At 40.6% G+C, this 12,935-nt stretch overlaps 1 protein-coding gene across 1 annotated transcript in view; it reads right to left on the minus strand.

The window, feature by feature from the left end:
- Positions 1 to 1,952: 1,952 nt before the first annotated feature.
- The window catches only part of GALNT1 (polypeptide N-acetylgalactosaminyltransferase 1), a 95,802-nt gene continuing 84,819 nt past the window's right edge, over positions 1,953 to 12,935 (minus strand). Inside the window, exon 13 of the mRNA XM_005482963.4 lies at positions 1,953 to 10,861. Coding sequence (XP_005483020.1) covers positions 10,715 to 10,861 — 147 coding nt within the window. The 3' untranslated portion in view covers positions 1,953 to 10,714. The remainder of the gene's footprint in view (positions 10,862 to 12,935) is intronic.

Genomic DNA, 12,935 nt, shown 5'->3' on the forward strand with positions numbered 1-12,935 from the left:
AACACAGTAAAAACGCAGTGGTCACACAACTGCAGTGAAGAAGTGGAGGACACAGAGGTGGCTGGGCCCTGGTTTTGACAGCTGATACTACAGACAACATCAGGTGGACTAAAGCAAAACTCTCTGTGGTAATACTTTGAAGTAAGGCTTTTGTGGTGCAGGGTTTAATGAAAAAAACCAGGTACCTTTATGAAACAATTGGAGTGGATGGGCCTCAGATGACTACAGGAAGAAATCTACAATGAACTACCTCACTGCATGTCTCAAGAAAAATTTGGGTGAAGGTTGGTGCAGGGAAGGGGAGTTGCTATCTCTGAGTGTTATTACCTTCTCTGTGCTTCTGGTAGAATTTGTCCTTTTGACATCCCCAGACAAGTTCTATCAGAGAATGCGTAAGACTCATGTAACTTCCTTATGGAGATGTAATATCATGGAATGTTAACACATCAAAATGTGGCAATATACAAAAAACCCAAAACTGACAAAACAAAACCAAAAACTCCTTACATTAATGATGTCTGCAAAACAGGGCAAACCACTGCAATATTAAGGACTGTTAGAGCAACCCACTAAAAAAATAATAAATACCTATAGTGGTACAATTGTTTCTGCTGTTGAGAGAGTATTTTGCAGGGCAGAAGAGATGTTTGATCCCGAAAGTTGTCTCACATCCATGCCTGGGATAAAGCACTGGAGAACTCTTTGGCACAGTGCTCCACAGTTTTCCAAAAAGAGATCTGAGAGAAGGAGCAACAGCACTGAACAGCTTTGGGAAAGTGATAAAGGCATTCCCACTATCATCAGACTCCCCATCAAACCACATTGCCATCATTACTATGGCTCTAGTTCTGTCATCCCTTTGAAAAATGAAGGAGCCTTGTACATCAGTCTTTCCAGTCCTACAGCCAGGATCCTATCTAATGGATGTCTTTTTTAATTTCCCATGCATCACTGACAGGATGAAAACAATTATTGTGTCTTGTTGATGTCCAAGTCAAACACTCAATTAACGGGCAGAGTCAAATAACCCCATGTCTGGAAGAAAGTCCATTACATATTCCTCTGATATTTCCCACACTAGATACTGAGACTTGAACCAGAATATTCAGAGTATGCAGTAAATGAGGCAGAAGCAAATCTGAGGCTCAGAGCACCAGGACAGCAATGGTCAATTGCTTCTACACCAAAACCCAAGGGTGGTTTATATATAATATCCTGTGTTATGGATATTACACCAGCTGGTTATGTTGGGCTGTCAGCTGCACCATGCCAAAGGCACTGCCTGTTTGCCATGCAGAATAATCTGACCTGTCCATGATATCCACATTCCACAGTGGTAACCCCACGCTGGCAGAGGCAGAGAAGTGCTCTCAAGCAAACTTGAGAGTCTTGGTCTTGGTTTTAGAAACCACAAAAATCAAACTCTCTTGCTTTTGGTGGTTTCCAAAACTAACTGCAGAGCAGACCAGGTGTGCCGAACTGCAGTGAACCAGGAGCTCTAAAATGCCAATGCCTGAGCATTATTGAAGAATCATCTCTAGTTACTGGCAAAGGCAAAAAACCTCTTCTATGCTGACCAAGTGCTGAGGGATAAGGGTGGGGATTTTGGAAACCCAAAGAAAACAATTTAACAATGTCAGTGATCATTTAAGATCACTCCAGATTTATTTGTTACAAATCTGACTTCAAGAACCAACAGGGTTAATGGATTATACTTAAATGGTTTCTGAATCCTGCAGAAGGCTGGAAGATCCAATTGGATTGAAGTGTCCAGGAACAAAGCATTTCTAAGGAGACTGATCTCTACTCATTCTACCACTCTACCCAGGAGACCCAGCCCTGGCAAGTTGTCATGGTTTGAGCCTGGCACAGAGCCAGTGCCCCCCATGAAAATGCCTCACCCTGGTGTCTGCTGTGAGATGTGACCAGGAATAAGCAAAACAGGCTCTAACTTAAACATAAAGACCACTTTATTACTTAAACTACAGGAAAATAGGGAAAGACTATAAGGAAAAGAAAGAAAAAAAAATTGAAAACCTTACAAAAAAAGCCACTTTCCTCCTCCCCACTCCCTGACTTTCTCAATCCAATACATTCTCCCAAAACACCCGGTACGACACTTTAGTATACTCAAACATCAGTTCATGAAGAGGAAAGGAGTCCTTCTCGTTCCATAGGCTTCTCCTGGAAACACACTGAAACCTCGGATGCTTCCTTGTCACTTCGGCACCGCCCGGGAAAAAAAAAGTCCTTTTGCCGCTTGTGACATGTTCCTTCCATGCCCAGTGCTCTCACCACTGACGGCATGGACCAGAGCTGCTTTTAGGGTTGTCTTTCAAGGATGCCTTGTCTCACTCCAAAAAGGCACAGTCTCTGCTTTTGGGACATCTGTCCCCCCCATATTTTTCCAACCCCCTGGGGCCGGGGGGTCCTCACGAATGAACCCTCCTGGTTTTGAGGCACTGCCTCCCCCTAAATGCAGTCTGTGTCACAGGAACAACTGAGTCCATAGCCACGAGAAAAGTCCAGCCAAAAGGCCACTCCAAATCATCTCTCCCCATCCAATCATCTCCACATTTCATCTCTTATCTCCCTTCTTATTCAGCTTCGAGGAGGATTAGCATTTTTGCAAGGCCCCAATCATGCAAGAAAGGGTTAAAAGTTTTCAGTCTCTGCTGTCGGTCCCTGGAGCGACTCCCACGCACGCTGCCCACACGCTGCCGCTCCGGCCGGGCAGTCTTCCTCCCTCCTTCTCCTTCAGTGGCCTGCTCTCCTGGGGGGGGGGCTGGCTGCCCGAGGGCTGACTCTCTGGGACCTTCCACCCTTCCATCCTCGAAGCCCCCCGAAGCCCCCTCAACCCCATCTCTGTCCAGGCCCCAGGCCTACCGCATGGCCGGCCCCTCCCCCGCCCAGCAGCAACAGGCTGGGCGGGGGAGAGAGATCTGAACTCCTCGCCGCGGTGTCCAAAAGAGGAAGTGCCAAGGGCAGTGCCTTGCTTTTAACCCCTGTGTATTCTCGGAGGTGTGTCCAAACCCTACTGGCCACACCAGACGCCAGTCTCAAACCCAAAACCTTCATTGGTTTGACCACAGCTTCCCAGAATTCCCACTCCTTCCTGGTCAAACCATGACACAAGTCCATAGCCAGAAAAAACCCAGACCATATGGAGCTGGTTTCTACAAAAGCCATGACTCAGAAGACACAATTCCCTCCAAGTTACATTCCAGCACTGTTGCACAGGGTTGAAATGCATTTTTTTCAAGGCAAAAGTACAAGGCAGAATAGTGGAAATGGCACATGATGCCTTGTGGCAGCCCAGAGCTGTGGAAAGGAATGAGAACCATGAAGTGTTTCCTCACACAGGGACCTGACTGAGCAGGGTTGAGGTGGCACTGAACAATTTCTGTACCAAACTAGACAGGCAGGGCTAAGCATGCCTACAACATTTAACAAAGTTGTACAACAGCCTCTTGATGGAAGTTTGGTGTACATGCTCCTGATACCGGGTTCAGCTTCAGTTCTAATTGAAGTAGTTCAGTGTGCTTTGTCTGAACTACTTCACATAAATACACACATATGCATAATCTGTAATTGAATAATTCTCTGTTTTCATTCTGTAATTCACATTCAAGATCACAAAAAACCAGACCAGATCAGAATAATGATTGGCTTTGACTACAAAGGGTAATTCTGAGAGCTACTACATTCAAGCATGACCTAAGTATGGGTAATACAGTCAGTTCCTGTGGTTTTCAGCACCTGGGAATGTGAGAGAGGATTTTGGGGTTTGAGATTTTTTTCCAGTTCATTCACCATGTAAGTACAGCCACATTTAAACGGAACTATATGTGCAACTTGATCTCACTGCCTCAAAGCATACATTTCTTTCATCATTTCACACAGGGAGAGGTTCTTTACTCTGGGTAATGGAAATGACACTCCCCCTCCCAGCACTTCCCTGGCTCAAAAGACTACAGGAGAAAGCACAAGCAAAGGGTCATTGCTGTTCAACAAGCCATCACTTACCATATCACAGCCATCATCTGCACTGACAGCTGTGATATCCCAAGACCCTGGAATACTTACCACCAGAAGTGGTCATTTGAGCCATGTCTATCCAACTGGCCTAGACTGAAAATGCTATTTTGCTAATCTGGTTAGCTACCTGAAAACATTTTCAGACCAAAAAGATCCACTAGAGACTCAGATACCCCAATTAATCAATTCAAACCAGGAGAGAAAACAGCAGCTAGAAAATTCTTCCTGTTTTCACTGAACTTGAAACCAGGTTTTTGTTCTGATACAATCCAGATCTCATTGGGCAGCCAAGGCAATACAAAACTTACTCTCAAGTTCTTCGGTCTGAATATTTCCAATGCTGAAGTCGCCACAGCAATAAAGGCTCGGCTTCTTTCCCACTTCCTGTGGACTGGACATGGACCCAACAGTTTTTCTTGGACCACTTCACAAGATAGGTGCCTCTCTTTGCCAAAATTAAGCTTGTATGAAATATATATTTCTAGAATTTAGAGGAAGTAGTGGTGAAGTCTCTTGAAACACTGGTTTAACCTCTGTTCTATTGCAAGTTCACTCTCGATATTTTAATTATACAGAGCCAATTGGTTATAGTCCCAGAGGCAGGAGAATGACAGAGCAGACAGTATCTGCAAAGTAAAGTGTTGCGGTGTGTTGCAATGTCCTGTTTTAAACTTCCGGGTCCCTTCCCAGGTGTGCCTATAACTCTCTCCCTGCCCCCTTGCCCCCTTGCTGAGTGAGTCCTGTCAATCAGGCTTAAGATTCCAGCAAGGCGTTGTGTGGTTAGTCAAATTCAAAAGATGCCCCTATGCCCAGAGGTCACTGGCCTGTCTAAGTGTCATCCTCCCTTGAGACCCTGCCCCTTTCACCTGGTTGGTAGCTCACCTGTCCCCTCCCCTTCCCCTGTCCCGGAGCTTAAAAGGTTAATCAGACCATGCGGCCTCCATTCTGGTTGGAGCAGTTGCCCCGGTTCAGACCTCTGTAACCATGGAATAAACATCTGGACATTCAACCCTCCAGCGGAATCCTCTCCTTTTTTCTCTTCACCATCGCCAGAAGCTCTCTCTCCTGAGGTAAACGGAGTCCCTGACAAGCCTGGACTTCCACCAGTGCCCTGCTGCAATCTCCAGCAGCCGAGGTATCTCTGGGGTAAAACACCACAGAAGCCGCCTTTGGCCCAGCAGCGAGGGTCACACTGACCCAGGCACAATCTAACTGGTAATATTGGGATTACTATTCCAACAGTAAAGATTTATGATTAACTTTGAAATGCACAGTGAAAGGCACGTAAAAGTTGCAGGAAAGGGTTTTGACTAGGTACTGGTGGGAGGTGGGGGATTCTTCACCACAAGAGGTATCAGACCCAGACAGGCTGGCCAGAAGGTTCTATCCTTCAAGACATGGAGCAGCTGACTGGGTGAGGTCTTGAGCAAATTGATCTAACTTTGAATCACCCCTGCTTTTGCAAAGGTTTAGACCAGGTGACCTGCCAAGGTCTGTTCCAACCCAAGAGAAAAACAAAAGTGGGAACATTCAAAATGTGTCTGAATCAGTATCATTAGGTACTGAGGAAGAAGTCCCAAGTTATTTAAGACAGCAAAATAACCAACCCTAGGTGACTAAACAGCATACATGGAGAGAAAGCAAAAATCTATAAATTTAACTAATGCAAAGTGGAAAAATAATTACTTCTATAGTATAACAAGAAAAATATTCAGATGACTAAAATGCCTCTGAGGATCACTTTCTGAAAACATTTACTTAATGCACTATTGGAATGCCTAACAAATAACACAGAAATAACACACATCTATAAGGCAATATATACATGTACTCATCACTATCCTAAAAACCTCAATCCAGCCTTTGAAAATAAAATAAAAAAAAGACTCAGAGAAAGGTGATGAAAATGAGACACAACAAGAGGTGAGGCCAAAAGGCTTTTCTAAAGAATACAACAATGAAAAACATCAGAGCTATCAGACCTCCTAATGATATCCATCCACTGAAAAAAAGAAATAAGATGCATTTAAAACTGAAGGAAGTTCTGTGTCTCACTATTTACTCCAGAGGCAAGGAAACCAGTCATGATTGTTTCAGAGGCAGGCTACTGTCTATGCCCTGAACCAGTGCTATGACAATTACTTGGCTTGTTGTTAGAAGGAGCAGTTTGCTTTCATCTCAGTATTCAATTCTGATAAGGAGCAGCATCACCAAGCTGAATGGCCTAGCAAGGTAAGGCCATTCAGCTTGGCCTCCATGACTTACAAGCAAAATGCTACGAAAACATCCTCCAAGATTCATAAAGAAAATAAGTGAACAATGTAGTGACTTAGTTTTCATCTCAATGTCACAATTTCTAGTCTTTAGATAACCTATTAGTTATGTGTCAATTTTGTTTTCTGCATTTGAAACTTACTATATAACTTACTTATATAAGTACTATTTTGTTGTTCAAAACACTAAACACCACCTTCACATATCACAACTATGGTTAGCTGAACAATTCTCAATCATCAGTGGTTAGAGTAAGATGCAAACCTGAGAACTATTCACTTTAAAATTACTGTAAGAAATGCTGTAATACAACTGCGAGCAAACAGCACTCTGACACTGTGCAAGTTTTAAACTTTGCACATTCCTCTCTTACCCTAAATCTCTACTGTTTACAATTTAGTTCAAATCAGATACATGGCTCCTAAAGCTACCAAAATTTATTCTGTAGCACTTGCTTTCCTACATTTCTTCATTTGAAAGCATGAAGGAACAGTTAACGTAGTGAAGGAAAGCTTTGAGTTACTATTTCTTAGCTAATCTTCTGAAGCACATTTGCATCTCCTCACTTACCTTGAAGGGGAAATATAGCAGAATAAATCTGCCAGTGTTCTGCTCATCTCTCTGAATGTGCTACATTGCTTGAACAAATACAAGAAAGAATTAGAAAGTATCATCCTAATTTTGTTTCTAACTTGTAACACAGATTCTTTCTTTTGCTTACAGTACATATCTCAGATGAGAACCATTACTGTGATAAAATGAAAAGCAACTGCTGAGTCCCTTTGAATGGAACTAGCACAAAAATAACACTATTAAAATACAACTTAATACGGATATAACAAACTGACAATTTGAGACAACAGTCACAGTCATTTGTATGCACAGATAACTTTTGTGACTTTCAGTATCTGAAGAGACTCAAGATGACCTAATCAGACCTGGCACAGTGTGGTTATCTAAAGTTTGTATCATAATGTGTAATTTACTTCAACTCAGTTAAAAGGCACAGGTATTTCTCAATAAATGTCTTCAGACAAGCAAATGAAAAGAGATGTAGAACAGAACACTGCCTTTAGAGCATGCATAGGAAATTTATGCTAAATACACTGAGCACAGGACAGACAAAGGACAATAAGAGAGCTTACCAATTCTCTTCAAAACGTAGCTACTGATTTTTTTTTTCACTACCATGCAACTATTTGCTGTCAAGGTTAAATAAGACAGCAGTGGGGTCTTTTTCTCCTCCTACATCTGATCTGAACAGCAATAAATGCTAAAGGAACTAAAGTGAGATATCTACTGGAAACAATTCATAAATGTCATAACACCGGTGTGTTACACAATAAGGAAAAGGCAATGCTTTGGGTTTTTTTCACAACAGGTTAAATAAAAATACATACAGAGGTTCTAAAATTCTATCTGAAGACTCAGGTACAAGAAGACAGACTACATGGGAAGGAATTAAGTATGTCTGTAACTGATAGAGCCAACTAATACTCCTACTCAAAGCCGCTATACAGAAGCACTGTGCCTGTAAGTGGAGGACCACTGCTGGGTGACTACAGCTGGGCAGAGTTCTAAGGAAGATCACTTTTCAGCAGCTCTGGGAGCTCTGGTGACATGAGCTTCGGTGGCAAGAGAAGCTCTAGGATAACTCCGTGTGTTCTATGGCTATGAAAAGAGCTTAATATGACAGAACATTTGAAATGCACATTGGTGCAGGGATTTTTTGCACAAGTCCTGTGCTGCCCACAAACACAGCACAGCTCCTGGGCATGTGCCATGGAGACATGGACAGGCTGAGCACAGCCCAGTGTCCCCAAGCAGCCCCAGGTACCCACCATGGGACTGGCTGAGCTGAGCTGAGGGGTTTGGAGCCAAACACCTCAGGGCTGCAGCCACTCCTGGGACTGCTGCTTCCCCTCCCCATGCTCACCAGGAAGGAACTGGCAACCCATAGGCTGGAAATCTGACTGCTCCTTCAGCTTGCTGACAACTTGATGCATGCACTTTAAGTTGTGCAATTATTTGTACTGCAGCTCTGTGTGACCAACATGTAAAATGACTTGTTGAACTAAGAAAGGCAGAATCACAGTAACACTGAGGCCCACCTACAAGTTTAGTTACCTCCCAAGCTGTGGTACTTCAGTTTTGTTAACAGGAGATCACAGCGGGGATCATAAAAGTTGAAAATACAAAGTGAAAATTTGTTTTGTGTGTTCAGTGACGTGCTGTGTGCATATGCAATCCGAGACAAATTAAGAAATTTTTAAAACTTACAGAAATTTTCCACTGCATTTCTGATGCTCCTGCTTCTCACTCCATGAAAACTTACCCAACTCTGATTTAGAGCCTCTTTGCTGGAAATGTTTTTAAAATAATGCTTTGTGTTTGGGAAATTGTTTCTGAAGTAAAAGATACCACATTCTTAGGCACCACTACACACACACCCTAAAAATTGCTTGTTTGTTAAGATAAAAAAAAAGTTGGCACTGTCACCCACCTTGTCCTCTTCATTGACCCTAAGAAAGGAATAATATCTTCCACATAACCATAAAGATGAACTTTTCCCCTTTTTTTTAAGTCTTCTTGGCATACTTCAATATATTTCCCATAAATTACTTTCATAAATCCCCTTCAATCTCATAAGATTTGCAGGGCTATCCAGACAAAGGGGTCAATAAAAGATAGTTAGCTATTTGGATGTTTTATCTAATATTAAACCCACATTGTCTCATCCTATGTATTTTTAAAGTAGCAATGTAATAGTATAAATTTTTAACTTTTCTCCTGTATTCTGTATGAAACTCTTGTGTACTGCAGCAGAAATAATGGAGATAACACTGACAAGAGAAACTTGAGATAGTAAATCTAAAATGGCCTTAACAGCCAAATATAATTTCACACAACTTTTGCATGAGTCTAGGTTTAATTTGATTTACAGGACAGTTGGCCAAAGAATGACATTTATCATAAAAATATCCTCTCCATTAAGCAAATCTCATTCTTCTTTCCAAAAGAAAATTCAATGTATACTCTGAGCAGTCAGTGGCTCATTTTCAAGATGAGCCCACACAGATTTTTCTTAACAAAACAAAGCAATTCAGTTAAAAAATGCAGACCAATGTAATGACATAGTCATATTGCTTTTGGCTGTGTTAACGTTAAAAACCATGCCAATTTCACTATTTTTCTTTAGGTTTTATTAGAAAAAAGCAGCAGATCAACATTACAATTCAGAGTCTAATCTAAATATGCACTTGACAATGAAGCACATCTGAATATGAAGTGAAAAAGGATTCCAGAAAACCTTCAGTTTTGCCAATCTTCTACCCAAATCATGTATCTTCTGGCTTTCTGATGACTGAAATCAAACGAGGAACAAAAGATTTATTGCTATGAAAACAAAACTGTAGTACAGTAGTAGAAGTCTTGGGCGCTAAAGCATACTGAAGTTAACTTAATCTCAAAGTGTACTTAAATCTTTTGTTTGGCCATGAAAGTCCATAAGCTGACTGACCCAAGTATAAATTGAAATGTCAGGTCTGGGAAAAAAAAGAGTTAGACAGCATGTTAACCTCCAGTTTTCAGACAGTAATAAAAAGATACAATTCCAACAGCCAAGAAATTAAAATTAAAAGGAAAGTGGATCTGACATTCAAGAGCTCAATTTATTCTTATGCTAATTTTGTTTGCACCCAAAATAATTTTAGACTCACCAGGACAAAAAAAAAAAGTATTTATGGACTATCACACAATTGAAAAAGAGAAACAATTGCCTTTTGACTTGGTTATTTTCCCCCACTGAGGTATAAAATCTACATATAAATTTGATACTTCACTATAACAAATTGTACTTTTCATAGTTCTGATTTAGCTTCATTAAACCCTGTTTACTTTTTGCTTTTAAACCACAGAATTCTTATGTCATGATACTGAATCTGGTTTGCAGCTCTCTCTTTCATTTATTTGTGGATCTATACTTAGTAGTCTGGTTACCACTGCTAACCAGGAAAAAAAGAATTCTTGAAACTTTCTTCATTACAACAGCACTTTCAGCAGAGGTTACTGATGTGCAAGCAAACTAAAACGATATGCAGCTCTTCAGAGAGACTATTTCATTGATTATGTTTCCACTGTCCAAATGTTCTCTAAATTATTTGCTGGAAGAAACTCTTTCGATCTTGTAAACATCAGTGGGCACAGTTTCACTGCCATGTGTGGTGGTTTCACATCCTTATACAGGAAGGCTGGTTCACAGATACTGAGAAGCTGCAGGAGTTCTAACAGCTGAGGAGCTGTGGATTCTGCCGAGCAGAAGTTTCTCCTGTTGCTACTTGACAGCGTAGCCAAAGAATCAGCCGAGGTAGCCCAGTCAATCCTTGCTCTTCTCTAGAACTTCTCAGAATATTTCTGGAAGGGTGACGTTGCGGAGCAGCCACTGCTGCGAGCGGCTGCCAGTGCAGTCTCTGATGCTGGGTACCTGGCTGTCCTCTTCCGTGGCTTTGTCCAGGCACTGGTTACTGTTCACATGCAACAGGGTTAGTTTCTTGAAGAGAAAATAAAAAGAAATTAGCTTGATAAAAATCACCAGGCATAAGGTAACCAAAAAATTTCTATTTGGCTTCAAAACTTTTCCATAGGCAAGTAGGAACTAGACAAGACTCTGTAGTTACTGACTGCAGATCCCTACCCCAAAAACACTTAAACATGCTATATGGCATTGTAGACACTAAAAGCAGTGCTTTATGAAAAACAAAACAGTCTGAATTTGTAAATGATGTTCTTTGTCAACACCCACCATTCTATAAACAGGGCTACAGATATTTGAAGAGTTAGAAATTACAAGTAGGTAAGATATACAACTTCAGTTATTAGTTATAATGATAGCTTTTATCAGGTCAGAATGACCATATTGAATATGTTTTCAAAACTACTTTTTTCCCTCAGCTGGGGACACAATACTGACCTTACACTACATTCTTTCAGCACTTTTTGGGCTCTTTTTTAAAAGTATGTTCTTTAATGAAAAATACCCGCAACTTCTTGCAAGTGTATATCTTCTGCAATATCTACTAATCCCACTTATGCAATCTTTGGTAAACCACTCCATCTACACCTCAGCACCATCCTCATGGAGAAGAGATCCTCAGAAGCTGCATTCCCTGCCACAGATACTCCTTCTACAGTTACTCCCCAGTGCACCAACTTGCCTACAGCACCACAGGCATTTCTACCTGTATTTCCTCTCTCATTCAGCAGCTCAGCCAGGACATGGGAATGACTGAAAAGTCGTGGCCTTATGTGCACAAGTAGCAAAAGGTAATAAAAAAATTAAATTCAAAAACCTGAGCACATCAATTTCCTGCACTCATAGAGGTGCTGAAGAATGAAGGAGGGAGTTGAACAGAGGAAGAAAGAAAAAAAAAAACACAGGGAAAAAAAAAATCACTCAGCTATGTGAGCGGGAGTTCTTTTTAAGTGCCCTATAACTTTTTTTTGTGCTTTATTAGCCAGCTTTCGATTATGTTCTGAAGATTATGCCTAGATTTTCTACTGACAAAATAGAGAGAAAAAACACATATAATCAAATTTATGGCTGAGGATCAACAAAGGGGAAGTCTGTGACAATCACTGCAAGACAGATTATTGCATTTACATGTTTAAAGATGCATTTTTATTATCACTGATAAGGTAGAAACTGAATGAAAAGCACTTGCTCTTTGGTAAATCACTGTAGGTGGTAGTATTATTTATATTATCTGCTTAAGTCAGGTAAACTAACTACATTAAAACCAAAAATGAATGGTTCCCAAGACTATCTTAATCCTGCAAACCTTCAGCTTTTTCAGTGTCCCATCAACAACTGCAAGCAATGTGCAGAAATCCTAGCAGAGATCCATTGTCTTCCACATTAACTGCCATCCTAATCACAAAATCATCATTCACACATATTTGCTCTTCATCTAAAAGGCTGCAGGCTTTGGTGACATCTCAGCTACTGAAGTCTACAGCAAGTGTATTTAGTCAGAAATAACTTCCACCTTGCTTTTTAATTAGTAGTAATTATGACTTTTTAGTAGCTAAATATCTGAAAGTTCTTTTTAAAAACAGTCACTGCAAATACTGGCAAGATTCTTCATACAAATTGTCTCAAAACTGTCATTTGGAATGACTGATATTAAATTAAAAAGCACAAGGGCTACTTTTTTTCTAATTATCCATAAACTCAGAGTTCGTGACGCATTACTCAATTACAAAATCATTTCTAGAGCTGGCAAATCAAATTAAAGATGAATTGATCACTGGACAATGATTTCTAGATCTGGCACTTCAACATATGAACTTCAACAGTAAATTTGAGCACTATGTAGAAGAAAGAACATGATTTAAGTAAAGGTGTTTTAAGGTATATCTAAGGTATAGATATATCTTAGACATAACATGATTAGAAATGTAAAATCACCTTTATCAGTTTGCAATGCTCATTTTTCACTTGGAAATGTATTTCCTTTTAACTTTGTGAAAGACAAAATACTGAGTACTAAATTTGTCACCACTTTATTATTATCATTACTCTTATTTCTCCAATGGATACCTGGAATACTTCTCCATTTTTGATC

Source organism: Zonotrichia albicollis, chromosome 1 (genome assembly GCF_047830755.1).
Source record: "Zonotrichia albicollis isolate bZonAlb1 chromosome 1, bZonAlb1.hap1, whole genome shotgun sequence".
Lineage (NCBI taxonomy): Eukaryota > Metazoa > Chordata > Aves > Passeriformes > Passerellidae > Zonotrichia > Zonotrichia albicollis.